Raw genomic sequence first — 13,687 nt, 5'->3', positions numbered from 1 at the left:
CCCCGCCCCCCAGTCTCCAGGTATTTCCCAGCCTGGAGCTGGCAACCCTAAGTCCCACCTGGCTCCGCCCAGCCGGTCACGGGGCGGCAGTAACTCCAGAATCTGAAGCAGAATCGAGTCCGGGAGCGCGGAGAGAGATGGAGCCTCCATCCCCCCGCGCTTATTCCTCCCGCTCGGCGAAGGGAGCTCTTCGGTTGTACCGCCGACGGAGTGACAGTCTGTTGCTATGAGATCAAAGACTTCCGCTTCCGGCGTCACGCGCCACTTCCGCTTCTGCGCCGTTCTCCTCCCGTCCTGGCTCCTGAACCTGGGTGGAAACGAAGGCGTTTCGGGGCCGTTTTCCTTGAGGCAGCGCCCTTGGTAGGGGTAGGTGGCGGCTGCCGCTAGGGAGGCGAGGGGGCCCACGCCTGGTTCAATCCGGATTGGCTGATGCCCCTGTTTGCTGGGGGTTCCTTTGGTCTGGAGGGCGGGAGGGGGCTTATTTTGCTTGCACCGTTTACATCTCGCTTCCCCCCCCCCTTGTGGCTCAAAGAGGCTTACAAGTCACAATTTAAGCGGCAAAGCGAATTCGGTTAAGCAAAGAGACAGACAATAGGTCCATCCCTATTTAGCAGTCTCGCTCTTTTGAAATTGAAGGGGCCCATCCTGTTCCATCCCCCCACCAATGTTCCCTCTAAGCTGTGGAGTCTTGTGAGCAAAAATTCTACTTTGTGAGCTACTGGCATTAAAGTTGTGAGCAAACAATTTGGCTACTGCATCAATTAGTTTGCTCTGGAGCCCTCCTTCCTGAGCGAAGGCGAAAATGTGTGAGCCGGAGGCTAAAAAACTGTGAGCTAGCTCACACTAACTCAGCTTGGAGGGAACACTGCCCCCCACCCCCTTCCCCGGTTCTCCTTTTCTCCCTCGTCCTGATTTTAAAGAATATGTGCGTGCTTCTATGTGGGTGTATACACACGCACATACACATTGTTCGGGGTCCTGATAGACCAGTGGTTTTATTTTGTATAGGTCAGCTTCATGTGCGTCTCCTCCCTGAACATTATGTTGTCATTTTATTCGTTATGCCTTTGGGTAGGGACTGAAACCCTTGGGGGGCAGCGCATATGTTAAAACCGTCATGTTGTCTGAAAGGTGCTGGGGTGCCTCATCTTGATCGGATACTCTGCTGAATGTGGGTGGAGGTTTTTTGTAAATTACCCCGATCTCTTGCAGGATTAATTTTTGTTTTAAAAAACAGCAGACTGTCACAATCTGTTTACGACTGCTGCTCCTTCAGAATCTGTTTCAGGACAGGCTGTGATGCTGCAAGTGAACGCTGTGCATCAGTGGGCAATGTTAGCAACAGTGCTTGTATGAGATCCAGCGTCGGTGTAGCAGTTACAGTGTTGGATTGGGATCTGGGAGGCCCAGGTTCGAATCCTCACTCTGCCATGGGAGCCTGCTGGGTCACCTTGGCCAAGACACCCTCTCTCAGCATCTCCTACTTCACAGGGTGATTGTTGAGAGGAATGGAAAATGAAGTTGAAAGCCACTTTGGGGCCTCATTGAGAGGAAGAGCAGGGTAAAATATCTAAATCTGAAGTTCCTGGTTTTTAACGATGATTTTAACTTGTCTTGCAATGGCCTTTGGCAATATGGTTTGATTGATTAGCTAGCTAGATATTTGAACAGATATGTTACAAGTACCCAAATGCTGTTTTTCATTTTTGAATTGTTCCCCGGGGTGGGGTGGGGAGCAATACAGCCACACACGAGGTTGGTGCTGCTTGTAAAACGATGCAGTCCTTTCGCTTCTGTCTGTCTCTGCAACAGTCTAGTATTACATGCACTCTTTCAGAGAAGGCCACACCCTGTGGCAGTAATCCCAAACTTGCTTATTTGCAAATGACAATTGGTCTCTGGTCTAAGTCTCACTCTCTGAAACTTCCTTTAGGGTCACGCCACGTGGTCGCGTTGGGATTTGCATTCAGGTGTCCCAGAGACAAGTCCAGTGCTCAAGCCACCGCTCCACTAAAGCTGTCCAGGGTGCCTCCTGCAAGTGCTTTTAGAAATGAATTTGGGTTTAACAATCCAGTGTTCTGTTCCTAGCGGCTGGTGCGGTTTCAAACTGTCACATACTTATGGATGCAGTGCATGCATCCTGGCTTTTTTGCTGTTACGTTGCCAGCCAAATTGACAGCAATTAAGGAGTGATCAAACTGTGTTTGATTGATCTGAAAGGGAATTTGCCACCTTTCCGAAGAACCGGCTTGAGGCAGCTTCCAAAATCTTTAAAAAAGATAAAATCATAGAGCATGGCAACAATTTTAAATTAATTATGTAGTCTTGAGGTAGGGGGGCGGTCAGTGTTCCCTCTAAGCTGAGCTGGTGTGAGCTAGCTCACAGTTTTTTAGCCTCCAGCTCAGACATTTTTCTCTTAGCTCAGGAAGGAGGGCTCCAGAGCAAACTAATTTATGCAGTAGCCAAATCACTTGGTCACAACTTTGATGCCAGTAGCTCACAAAGTAGAGTTTTTGCTCACAGGACTCCACAGCTTAGCGGGAACACTGGCAGTAATTCCATCTAGCTCCCTTTGAGACCTTGTAAGTAAAGCAACTTCCATTCTCCCCATAAAGAGAAAATTCTATTGAGTGGAACTCCTGGCTTCTGTAGAGCTCTTAAATAGGTAGAACCCCTGCTGGTGCCCCAAAAGTTCCAGTTGCAAGCCTTCCTATGCCCCGGAGTCACAAAAATCTGTTTCTCTTCCTGTTCCTCTGTCTCAACAGCACCTCCAGTGTGGGGGAGGCCAGAGGTCCCATTCATCACAGCCTCTTGCGTCTGAGTCGGTGTTGGACGTTAGATCGGGATGATCGAAGTCGTTTGCAATGATCGGCTGGGCAAGAAAGTGCGCGTGAAGTGCAAGTATCCACCCTGCTGGAGTGCAGCTTCTGTCCACCCAGGAGAGGTGTCAGCCTGCCTGATGTCCAGCTGTTATAATTGATCTGTGGGGCTTCTGGCACTTGAGAAAGGGTAGCTGACTGGGGGAGGCATTTCCAGTGGGTATTGTTCACCTGGGAGGAGAGGAGAGCCAGAGGAATGCATTTCTGAGGGGGCAAAAGGCAACAGTCTTTCCATAGATCTGTCCACATCTATCCACAGATTTTTCCATTGGGCATCATAGATTTTAATGAACAGCCATTTGAGAGATGAATAGAATAGGTAAAGTTGCCAACCTCCAGATGGGGCCTGTAGATCTCACGGAATTACAACTGATCTCCAGATGAGAGATATCAGTTCTCCTGGAGGAAATGGCTGCTGGGTGGGGGGGGCTTTGTAGCATTATAACCTGTTGAGATCACTCCTGTACCTAAACCCTGCCCTCCCCAAGCTCTACTCCCAAATATTCAGGAATTTCCCAACACGGAGTTGGCAGCCGTAAGTATAAGAGAAATCACCATGCAATTCCAGAGGGTTTTTTTTTAAGTGTTGAGACTTCTCCATAGGGTTGACACATCCATCATACTGTTCTCTGTGTATGTGTGGGGTATCCTATGACCCTCTGGTAGGATTGCAAGAATGACCTGATGATACATCGGTGGGAAGCAGGGCCATATCCTGCACAGGGGGCCTTTGGGGGCGATGCCCCCCATGGATGATGCCCGCCCCACCGCTGACCTCCACCAAGACCCTGGGTGCTCCCTTACCCCCCACCCCTGGTTTCTGGCAGGGCAGCGGGTGGCCTCACTGGGTCTTCCTGCTCTCACAGCCGACTCAGGCAAGCTGTGAGAGCACAAAGTAGGAGAGAAGGGAATGTGGGCCCCTCTTCTTTTCCTAGTGCTGGGAAAAGGCTCCCCCCCCCCCGAGCCTTCTGTCACATCTCAATTGTTTGAGCCTTTGTGAGAGCAGCACAACCCACTTTCAGTTGTGGACCACAGTTTGAGAATGTCTGGATTAAGCTGAAGTCTTCACGGAGGACGTTGGAGAGTGAAGGGGGGGGAAGAGAGATGGCACCACAGAGGTGTTTTGGGGAGGCAATGACATCTTGGTTGGCTGTAAGAAATATAGGGTCCCCTTTGGGACACGTTTCCTTAACCGGTACCACTGCTCAGCCCCGATGACACCATTCGGGACCTGAAAAAACTCATCGCCGCCCAGACAGGCACTCGGTGGGACAAGATCGTGTTAAAGAAATGGTGAGTAGAGGGGAGAGAAGGACCTTCCTTGAAACACGGCAATCCTTGGCTCAAGGCAGAATCTCAAACACCAGGGAGGACCCAAAGGTAGTTCCGTAAATTCTAATCTCCCATAGTTTAGTGATACAGGACATGCTTTGACTATCACAGGATCCTGGTGACTCCATGTTGTGAGCGTTCATTGGGTTGCCACGCATGATTATAAACCAGAGGGCGGCAGTCACTGCTTGTTTAAATGTTTCTGAATGTTTTAATATTGGGATCTTATAGTTTTAACTGATTTGATAATACACTGAATTAACTGTTGTAAACTGCCTTGAGCCCCGCGTAAGCAGGGAAGGGCGGTTAATAAATCGAATGTAATAAATAAATAAATAATTAGTTTTAATATCCCTAAGAAAATCATCCTCCCTTTCTGTTGGACATTCTTGCAACCGCCAAGGTAGTTGAAAGTGCTTTAATGCCGTCGTCATTGTGTCGCCTTTTTTACTGAACCGTGTGCCAAATTTCGGCTGACTCGTGTTTTTTACAACGTTGTAGGTACACAATCTTCAAGGACCACGTGTCGCTGGCAGACTGTATCCTTAAACAAGCTGGATGGGATGGCAGTAAAGTGGCGAGGTGGTGGGGAAGAGGCGAGGGGCAGCCATTTGAAATGGGGCTGTAAGGGGGGAGGGAATTCAGCAGCTTTGGCCACTCTTAGGCGAGGTGTTTTATTTTATTTATTGTTTCAATTTATATCCCACCCTTCCCGTGAACGGCTCAGGGTGGATCACAACAATAAATGCAAACAATCTAAGGCTGTGGTCACACAGAGCATTAGCCACGCTACAGAGATGGAAGATAGGCGGATTTTCCGGGCACGATCATAGCGCCACATCTGGGAAGCGTAGAGCTCCCGTGGCGAACCCGAGGCTCCCCACCGAAGATGCGGGGTAAAAAACTGGTACCTCCAAGGTACTAGTTTCCAGAAACCGCGGGGCAAGGGCGGGCGCCTGATCGCGTTTCCGGTGGTAGGTCGTGGCATCCGGCGCCCGCCCATGTCCCGTCGCTAAAAGGTTTTTTTCCCCCAAGTCTCCACGGGATGCGCACAAGCACCCAACGATGCATGCGCACACTTCATTTAAAAACAAACAACACAGCCCTCTCCTCTTTTCCGTACCCCCCCCCACTCCTGGCTCGGCCTGCTCGAGAGGAACTCTCTGCACTGGGCGGCAGAGGGGGAGGTGCAAGGGGGGGGCATGGTGGGAGGGCAGCCCGGCTGAAGCTCCTCCTGGAGGGGACCGGAGGACACGTTGCATTCCTCTGCAGCCCTGGAAGGGGTTAAACCCGCGGAGCCTTTTGCTAGGGAGCCCGCTTCTTTGCCGCACCGCAGGATTGTCCTGTGATCGGCACCTCCCCCGTAACCACGGGACCTCTACGGGACGTCTGATCGCGCAGCCGTGCGCTATTTTGCTCCGGGGCAAACAGCCCCCCCCCCCGCATTTTCCTGCCCGTGTGACCGGGGCCATAGTTAATACAATAAAATAATGCGATAAAACCCATTTAAAATTTAAAATATTTAAAGTGGGCAGTGCAATGCAATTCATTCCCATTACTGCAGCTGGGAAAAATAAGTGGGCCAGTGCCAAGTCATGAAGGTCTCATGTAACAGTGGTAGGGAAAGACCTTTCTCTGCCTGAAGTCTTAGAAAAGTGCTGCCAGAACAGACCATAAAGATCTAGAGCGGGGATCCCCAAATTGGTGCCCGTAGGTGCTAGGGTGCCTGCCCTTTCCTGATGCCCGCCAAGTGTTTTTCAAAGGTGGGTGGATACAGGTGTGGCTTTTGCCCAGCAAGGCTTCTGATTGGCCATTGGTGGTGCAGAATTTTCTAAAATGTTGCTTTGGCGGCGGCCGCTGCCACCACAGGACAAAAATCTTCACTGTGTGACTGTGGCAATCATTTTGTGGCTGGCTTGCGCCTTCTGCAGTAGTCATTTTGTGGCAGCCATTTTGTGGTTGCGCCTACCGTGCCTGTCAGGATTCCAAAGATGCCGACAGGCTAAAAGGCTGGGGACTGCTGATCTAGAGGAATCAATATTTCGACTCCCTACGAAGTAGTTTCACAAGCAGACAGATATTTAATTTGAAGCCCAAATGATTATCATTCTGCCATTACAGTAAGACCCTTCCAAACACACACACCCTACCCTTTCCGTGGCCATTATACCTGACTATTTCCAGGGGGCATTTTCCTTAACTGCTTCCTTTCAGATGAAATTCACGACGGCATGAACCTGGAGTTATATTATCAGTAGCACGCGCTGAAACTTTTGTAAGGCAGATGCTACCTTTTTCTATTACTCTTTTTTGTTGTTTTATTTTTTAATTCATCCTCATCATTGATTTCTTGGGATCTGAGATCTGGTTAGCAAGTGTTTTAGCTCTGATGGCAATAAACCAGAAAACCAGTTTTTCCTTGTTTTTTTTAAATATATATGGATGTTTATAATAAATGTGACTTAACATCTTGTGTCCAGCTTGTTTTTTCCAGGAAATGTTTTTTATTACACATGTAAAAGGGGCTGTAACTCAGTGGTTGAGTCTCTGCTTTGCATTAAGAAGCTCCCAGGGTCTTCCAGGACTGCATAGATGATATAAAGAATCTCTTCCTGAGACCTTGGACAGCTGCTGCCAGTAAGAGTAGGCAGTGCTCACTTTCAGGTGGGGAGCCATCTTGGTCTGAAGCAATAGAACAAAGTTTGAATCCAGTGGCAGCACCCACCCACCCACCCTCTAGCTGAGCTCATTTAGGTTAGAAAAGTTCTTTTTACAGGCTTTTTACAGACTTGCAGTTCTTTTTACAGGGGGGTCTGCTGTGCTTACCCCAGATGGCTGCTGTGAACAAAAAGGGGGGAGGGGGACGGAATCCAACTTTGCAGTCCAACTTTGCAAACAGAAGGTTGCGATCCTGTGTGCGCTTTCTGGGAAGCAAGCCCCATTTCAGGAGGAGGGAATGTCTGGCTCAAGCGGCACAGGATTGGGCTCCACGGTTTGGCGAGCCTGGCCGCGTTTGCTCGGGGAGGAACTCCTTGAGTTCTAAGTAGATACTTGCATCGGCTTCAGTTGCACATCACTTACCCTTTCTCTGTGCCCTCCCCGTCTTTCTTCTGGAGTTTTCAGTACTATAGCCTGGCCTGTAGTTGTGGTACCACGGTTGCTGCTGGTCTTTCATGGCTTGAGAGGCTGAGAGCCCTGCCCCTTGGGTACAGACAGAAAAATGACAAATAGTTGCAGCCCCACAAGGAAAACATTTGCCCCACAAGCCACAAAATTCTGGCTATGGGCCTGAGTGCCACCTTTAAGACTGACAAAGTATAATTCTGGGCATAAGCTTTCATGTGCATGCACACTTCATCAGATGCATATGAAAGCATATACCCAGAATTAAACTTTGTTGGTCTTAAAGGTGCCACTGGACTCGGACTTTGTTCCAATGCTAACTTTGCTAGACCAATGATCTGGCCTGGTAGAAGGTAGTGCCATATATTCAAGTGTGCAATCTCGAATGCAATTATTTTCAGCCTTACTTCCTTTTATTCCCTTAGAAAGCTCATTGATTCATAAATCTTGAGCAGCGGAAAATACTTAGTCCTTATTTTTTGGACACAAGGGCTAAAGGGACTGAAATGTATTTTGTGATTGCTAAGGTAATCCTGATGCTGGGAAAGATTGAAGGTCAAAGTAGACGGGGACGGCAAAGGATGAGATGGTTAGACAGTGTCATAGATGCAACAAACATGAAGTTGAGCAAACTTCAGAGGACGGCAGAAGACCAGAAGGCCTGGCGTGATCTGGTCCATGGGGTCGCGAAGAGTCTGGCTCGACTGTGCGACTGAACAACAAGAAGGTAAATTTAGGATCTTTACCTCTAAGCAAAAGAACCAGGGTTTCTGGATGGTTAATTAAAGGCTTAATATAATTCCTTGTATTTTTGAAGAATCTAAATTTCAAGCAGGGTATGAAAGGATGTATGGATCTTATTAAGGCCACAAGGGCACATTCTGTTGGAATTGTGCCTGTTCAAAAATCTCCCCTGTAAAACCATTGTAAGTATAATATTCAATCTTGTGAACAAGAAAGCTTTGCAGTATCATGGGATGGGAAGATAGTACATCTTGCATCTATATCCGCAAAACGTGAATCCATAGAATAGTTGACCAGCCTGTCTAACTGTCGCAAGTGATGCTCCCTCTACGTTGTGGAGTCTTGTGAGCAAAAGTTCTACTGTGTGAGCTACAGGGCATTAAAGCTGTGAGTGAGCGATTTGGCTACTGCATAAATTTAGTTTGCTCTGGAGCCATCCTCCCTGAGCTAAAACAAAAATGTGTGAGCTGGCAGCTAAAAAACTGAGCTAGCTCACACTAACTCAGTTTAGAGGGAACAGTGGTCCCAAGATAACTTGGAGAAAAATCCTGAACAGGGCTACTCGGAACCCTACTCAGGTCCACTCAAGGGGACAATCCCAGTAAAGTGATCTTCAATCCCAGTAAAGTGATCTTAGGGTTAGAACTGTTACACTGCAGTCCTTAAGCAGAGTTACTCCACTGTAAGCCTGTGGATTTCAGTGTGTTTAGACTGGAGTATCTCCAAGTAGAATTGCACTGTGAATTGTTCAGCCAGAAGTCTACAAGAAACCACATGACACTCCTTAATATTCGTGATCACTTGGGGAAGATTCTTAACCCCTGGAAGAACAGGTCAATGGCTGTCTGTGACCCTGCTGTAGTCCATTAGATGAGTTGTAAACCTAGAATGGAGCTGCGGTGGCTCGAGTGGTTAAGACGCTGAACTGCAGGCTGTGGAAGGTCAGTAGTTCAGCAGTTCGAGACCCGAGTGTGCCACATGACGGAGTGAGCTCCTGTCTCTAGTTCCAGCTCCTGCCAACCTACCAATTCGAAAGCAAGAAATTGCAAGTAGATAAATAGGGACCACTTCGGTGGGAAGGTAACAGCGTTCCGTGCGCCTTGGTGTTTAGTCATGCCGGCCACATGACCACGGAAATGTCTTCGGACAGTGCTGGCTCTTCGGCTTGGAAACGGAGATGAGCACCGCAACCCTAGAGTCGGATTCGACTGGCTTTTGAGCAAGGGAACCTTTACCTTTTAAACCTAGAAAGCATACTCGGTGCTATGGTTACTGTCCAGATTGACACATCTGCCACTGCCAGTTCCCATTGTATGTGTCTTGAGGGAAAGGGGAGGGGGAAATGTTTGGTCATTTCTTCCTTCGCTGCTTAGGTGGCAGCCTAGGAGTGTTTCAGAGCCGGGAACTTCCAGAATGTGTGGTTACATGGTGGGTTGTATGCAGGTAACGGGTTCTGGATCCCAACATGCAATAGCGGAAGAGAGAAATTTCACTTAAGGGAATTCTGTCTGCTCAAGATATTGCACAAAAGCAACTTCCCCCCCAGTGTTGCTGTGTACAGAATTCAGAAGGCTATTTGATGCAGTTTTTACAGTCCAATTTGATGATACAATTTGACCAGATAGGGGCATTATATTCGGTGCTGAAATCTCTCTCGTGCAAGTGGAAATGCAAGGCTTGACTGAAGAAAACTGCAGCTGTTCAACTCATGATGATCACCATATCACTTAAGAACATCATAAGATCTCTGTTGGGTCAGACCAGAGTGAAACTGACCAGAAGGCTGGGCAACAGGAGCAGGCACAGCGGGATAGGGGTGGGGTCTGGCAGGGCTCACCTGTTGTGGGGCTCTGCCCCCAGGTGCCTCACCGTGGCTATGGGCCTGGCCAGAACTCCAGAAGCCCTCCCTCTGTTGCCCCCCAAGCACAAAGAATACAGAGCAACAGTGCCCCCAGACAGAGTGTTCCACCTATACCTTGTGTCTAATAGTCACCAATGGACCTCTGCTCCACATGTTTTTATCCAGTCCCCTTTTGAAGCTGTCTGTGCTTGTAGCTGCCACCACTTCCTGCGGCAGTGAATTCCATTGAATAGCTACAGCCCAACCTCGTGCACTTCTGTGGAAAAGGGTGTGTTAGGTGCCATCAGGTCACTTCAACTTATGGTGACTCTATGACTTAATGTCCTGTCATTTAACAGTCTTGCTCAGGTCCTGCGAACTGAAGAACATCAGAGTGAATCTGTCTCACAACAGGTCTTCCTCTTTTCCTACTGTCCCGGACTTTTCCTAGCATTATTGTCTTTTTTATTGAAGTCGTCTCCTAATGTGTACCAAGAGGCTGGGCTAAATCACTGGTAATTTCAATATATATATATATTTAAGTCTTTCTTCCCAATTGAGGTGCTAAGTGGCTCACAATTTTTTTAAAAAAATAGAATTTAATTAAATGGGGGGAACGCGGCAATACTCCCAAATCTTGGGTGGCCCTGTATCCACTGGCCTGACGCACTTTGACCCAGGGGTTAAAAGCCAAGGGCTGAGAGCTTCCACATGGCTTTGACCTTGCCTGGCATGGGCAGGTATAATAGCCAGAAGCTCAGCCCAGACTGTGTTCAGCTACTGTTCCCAACATTCCTCCCCTTCTACATATTGCTGTCCATGTACACTTTATAAGATGAAATGGTTCAGCCCCAGGGAATCTGTAGTCTGAAGCAACGAAGACCACAGAGAGCATTTGGGAGGCAAAGCACCTGCTGGCCTCCCTTCAAGGGTTAATGTGAATTGTAAGGGGCTGGCCCACCCTACAGGTGTTACTAATGGGTCTCTGGGCCTACACAGCCCTTTCAAGGGCAGAGATGGAAGTGTGGTAATTCTCATGCTCACCATATTGGGGGAGAGGAAGAACCAGGGGTGATGAGGCAATCTTCTAGAGGCTTCTCCTGAGAACATATTCTGATTGGACATTATCCTCACCTGACATTGCTGGGCTAAAATTCTATAACTGAGCTAAAGCCCTGAAGGAGAGACTAGCTTGGATTCTGATGGACTAAAGGCCTAGACTATGATTTCCTGGAACTGCAATTCGTAGCGATGTAGAGAATGCCTGAGCTATGGCCTTCTGCTTTTGGATTTAAGGTTTGTGCCATCTAACGTAAGTCTTGAAAGTAGAACAAGGTTTGAGTCAGGTGGCCCCTTTAAGACCAACAAAGTTTTATTCAAGGTGTGAGCTTTCGGTGTGTGTGCACACTTCCTCCACCTGGATAAGTCTTGAAAATGTTAGATAGCTCAGTTAGTTTTCTTGTTTTCCTCCTGCATGATTCTAGAATAATGTATTGGCTATAGAATGATTTATTTATATTGGGCAGAAATTGAAATGTTCTGATTATTTGTGTACAGCTGCCCTGGGGACCCATGGGGTTCAGCCTTGGACTCGCAAGAAATATATTCTGGAAGAGCTCCGTTTTCTAGTGGACAAACTAGTGGATGAACCTCTGTTTACTGTACATCTATCTCTCTATTTTTTCATACTGCCCTTCCCTCTAAAGGGCCAGAGCAATGTACATGGTGCTTTAGTCCTCAGTTTATCATCACAACAACCCTGTGAGCAATGCTCCCTCTAAGCTGTGGAGTCTTGTGAGCAAAAATTCTACTTTGTCAGCTACTGGCATTAAAGTTGCGAGTGAGCAATTTGGCTGCTGCATAAATGAGTTTGCTCTGGAGCCATCCTTCCCGAGCTAAGACAAAGATCTGTGAGCCAGAGGCAAAAAAGCTGTGCGCTAGCTCACACTAACTCAGCTCAGAGGGAACACTGCCTGTGAGGCAGGTTAGGCGGACAGCAACTGGCCGAAGGTCACCCAGGTAGCTCTCTGGTGGAAAGGGAATCTCAGTCCAAGACCCAAGCTCTAGCTTGAATACGGACTTTGTTTTAGCAAGGGCGGAGGAGGAGTCCTAGGGTCTGTGTGAAAGGCTTCAAGTAATGTGATTAACCTGAATGTACGCATGCATGGTTGTATTTGAGATCCCTGCTTGTCGCCAACATCTTCAGTCGAATAGTTATCTGCCAGAACAAGGGTTGCCAGCTCCCAGAGGGGCCTGGAGCCAGTGGGGTGTAGGGGTTACTAGTATCTGGGAGACCCAGGTCAGAATCCCCACTCATGCTATGGAAACTCTTTAGCCGACTTTGGGCCAGTCACACCCTCTCAGGCTAACCTACCTCTCAGGGTTGTTGTGAAGAGAGGAGGAGAGGGAAATAACATAAGCTGCTTTGGAGGGCTATAAATGAACACAATAATTCCAGCAGAAGAACAACTGCTCTCCAGGTTCCAGAGATCAATTCCCCTGGAGGAAACGAGGATTTGGAGGGGACTATTGTACACTGTACCATCCCGAGGTTCCTCCTTCTCCCCCCCCCCCCTACCCAGGCTACACCCACAAATCTCTAGGAATTGTCCAACTTGGAATGGGCATCCCCTAAACCCTGGACCCTTTGTAGCTCTCCCATTCAGGACAAGTCATCCGGGCTTCCCGTAGGGTTGCCAGCCTCCAGGTGGGGCCTGGAGATCTCCCGCTTATACAACTGATCTCCAGCTGGCAGAGATCAGCTCCCCTGGAGAAAATGGCTGCTTTGAAGGGTGGACTCTATGGCCTTGTACCATGCTGTAGCCCCTCCCCTCTCCAAACCCCGCCCTCTCCTGGATCCAGGTATTTTCCAACCCAGACCTGGCAACCCTAGTTTATCGGGACCAGAGATCTAATTCAATATACCGCACCATCCTATGTTACTGACTGAGGAACAAACCGCTGAGAATGAATGGGCAAGAGGACCATTTATTTATTTTATTAGATTTGTATCCCGCTGTTCCCGATCACGGCCGCACCTCCTCTGCCGGCCCCACGCCTCGTCGCACGCTCCGCAATTGTAGCGCATCGCCTTTCGTCTTCCCTTCACCCGCGCATCCCTTCTCTTTGATCTCCGCCTCTGCGCCTTCCTAATCAATGGGCTCCAAGCCCCGCCCCCTTCCCGCTTGCTCGTTAAAGCTGGGGCCGCGAAGCGAATTGGCCGTCCCTCCCTTGCCCCCCGCCTTTTCTCACTGAGAGCCAATAGGCGCGCCCTGTCGTTCGCCCGGGCAGCCAATCGCCAGCGAGAGAACGCCGGGGCCGTTGCGCGCGCGAGGCGGCGTTGCCAGGAGAAGTGGGCGTGGCGCCTTGGCTCGGCTCGGCCGCTGGGGTGTGAGTGTGTCCGTGAGGAGGCGGAGGAGGAAAGATGGCGGAGGAGGAGAAGCTCCCCGCGGGCTGGGAGAAGCGCATGAGCCGCAGCTCCGGTACCGCCGCGGGGGGAGACGGGGGTGGGTCCATCGGGGCCCCGGGGTCCGGGCGGGGGAGGAATGCGGACCTCTGCCCGGGGTTGCGGGGGAGACCCGGGGGTGGGGGTTGGGACACTGCGGGGCTTCACCAGGCCCTTCAGCCTAACGGGGAGGCGGCGGCCTTTGGGGAAACGGGCGCTTTGAGGGAAGGGTGTCGGGGTGGATTCGGGCCTGAAGGGCAGAGGACGAGGCGATGGGCCTCTTTATTCGTGGGGGGGGGGGGGGGGGCCGCGGGCGTGAGCGCG

The 13,687-nt window shown here is 49.6% G+C and overlaps 3 protein-coding genes across 5 annotated transcripts in view; 2 read left to right on the top strand and 1 right to left on the bottom strand.

Moving 5' to 3' along the window:
• FBXL12 (F-box and leucine-rich repeat protein 12) overlaps nucleotides 1–967 on the bottom strand; it is a 7,222-nt gene extending 6,255 nt beyond the window's left edge. Inside the window, exons 1-2 of the mRNA XM_015427750.1 lie at nucleotides 964–967; nucleotides 59–383 (exon numbers count right to left, since the gene is read on the bottom strand). Coding sequence (XP_015283236.1) covers nucleotides 59–383; nucleotides 964–967 — 329 coding nt within the window. The remainder of the gene's footprint in view (nucleotides 1–58; nucleotides 384–963) is intronic.
• Nucleotides 282–6,582, top strand: UBL5 (ubiquitin like 5). Of its 2 annotated transcripts, none has more exons than XM_015427768.1 (5): nucleotides 282–360; nucleotides 2,766–2,901; nucleotides 4,089–4,172; nucleotides 4,713–4,750; nucleotides 6,426–6,582. In XM_015427768.1, exons 2-5 carry the CDS (start codon nucleotides 2,846–2,848, stop codon nucleotides 6,467–6,469), a joined length of 222 nt encoding a protein of 73 aa, XP_015283254.1. In that variant the 5' UTR covers nucleotides 282–360; nucleotides 2,766–2,845; the 3' UTR covers nucleotides 6,470–6,582. The 2 variants fall into 2 exon arrangements, with proteins under 2 accessions (XP_015283254.1, XP_015283253.1); XM_015427767.1 differs by having other exon boundaries at nucleotides 282–366.
• Nucleotides 6,583–13,298: 6,716 nt separating this feature from the next.
• The window catches only part of PIN1 (peptidylprolyl cis/trans isomerase, NIMA-interacting 1), a 76,443-nt gene continuing 76,054 nt past the window's right edge, over nucleotides 13,299–13,687 (top strand). The window contains exon 1 of one of the 2 annotated variants that reach the window (XM_015427757.1): nucleotides 13,299–13,400. In XM_015427757.1, coding sequence (XP_015283243.1) covers nucleotides 13,343–13,400 — 58 coding nt within the window. In that variant the 5' untranslated portion in view covers nucleotides 13,299–13,342. Of the gene's footprint in view, nucleotides 13,425–13,687 lie in introns of both variants that reach the window. The other variant, XM_015427756.1, reaches the window with a different exon arrangement.

This window comes from Gekko japonicus, unplaced genomic scaffold (assembly GCF_001447785.1).
Source record: "Gekko japonicus isolate JY-2015 unplaced genomic scaffold, Gekko_japonicus_V1.1 scaffold474, whole genome shotgun sequence".
Taxonomy (NCBI): Eukaryota; Metazoa; Chordata; class Lepidosauria; order Squamata; family Gekkonidae; genus Gekko; species Gekko japonicus.
This window is presented reverse-complemented; position numbering and strand designations above follow the sequence as displayed.

Bases quoted from the DNA above. Each gene is read 5' to 3' on its own strand.
- UBL5 (XM_015427768.1), top strand. From the start codon at position 2,846: ATGATCGAAGTCGTTTGCAATGATCGGCTGGGCAAGAAAGTGCGCGTG. The intron at 2,902-4,088 runs GTATCCACCCTG...ACCACTGCTCAG, and splicing joins AAAGTGCGCGTGAAGTGCAA to CCCCGATGACACCATTCGGG. The intron at 4,173-4,712 runs GTGAGTAGAGGG...ACAACGTTGTAG, and splicing joins AAGATCGTGTTAAAGAAATG to GTACACAATCTTCAAGGACC.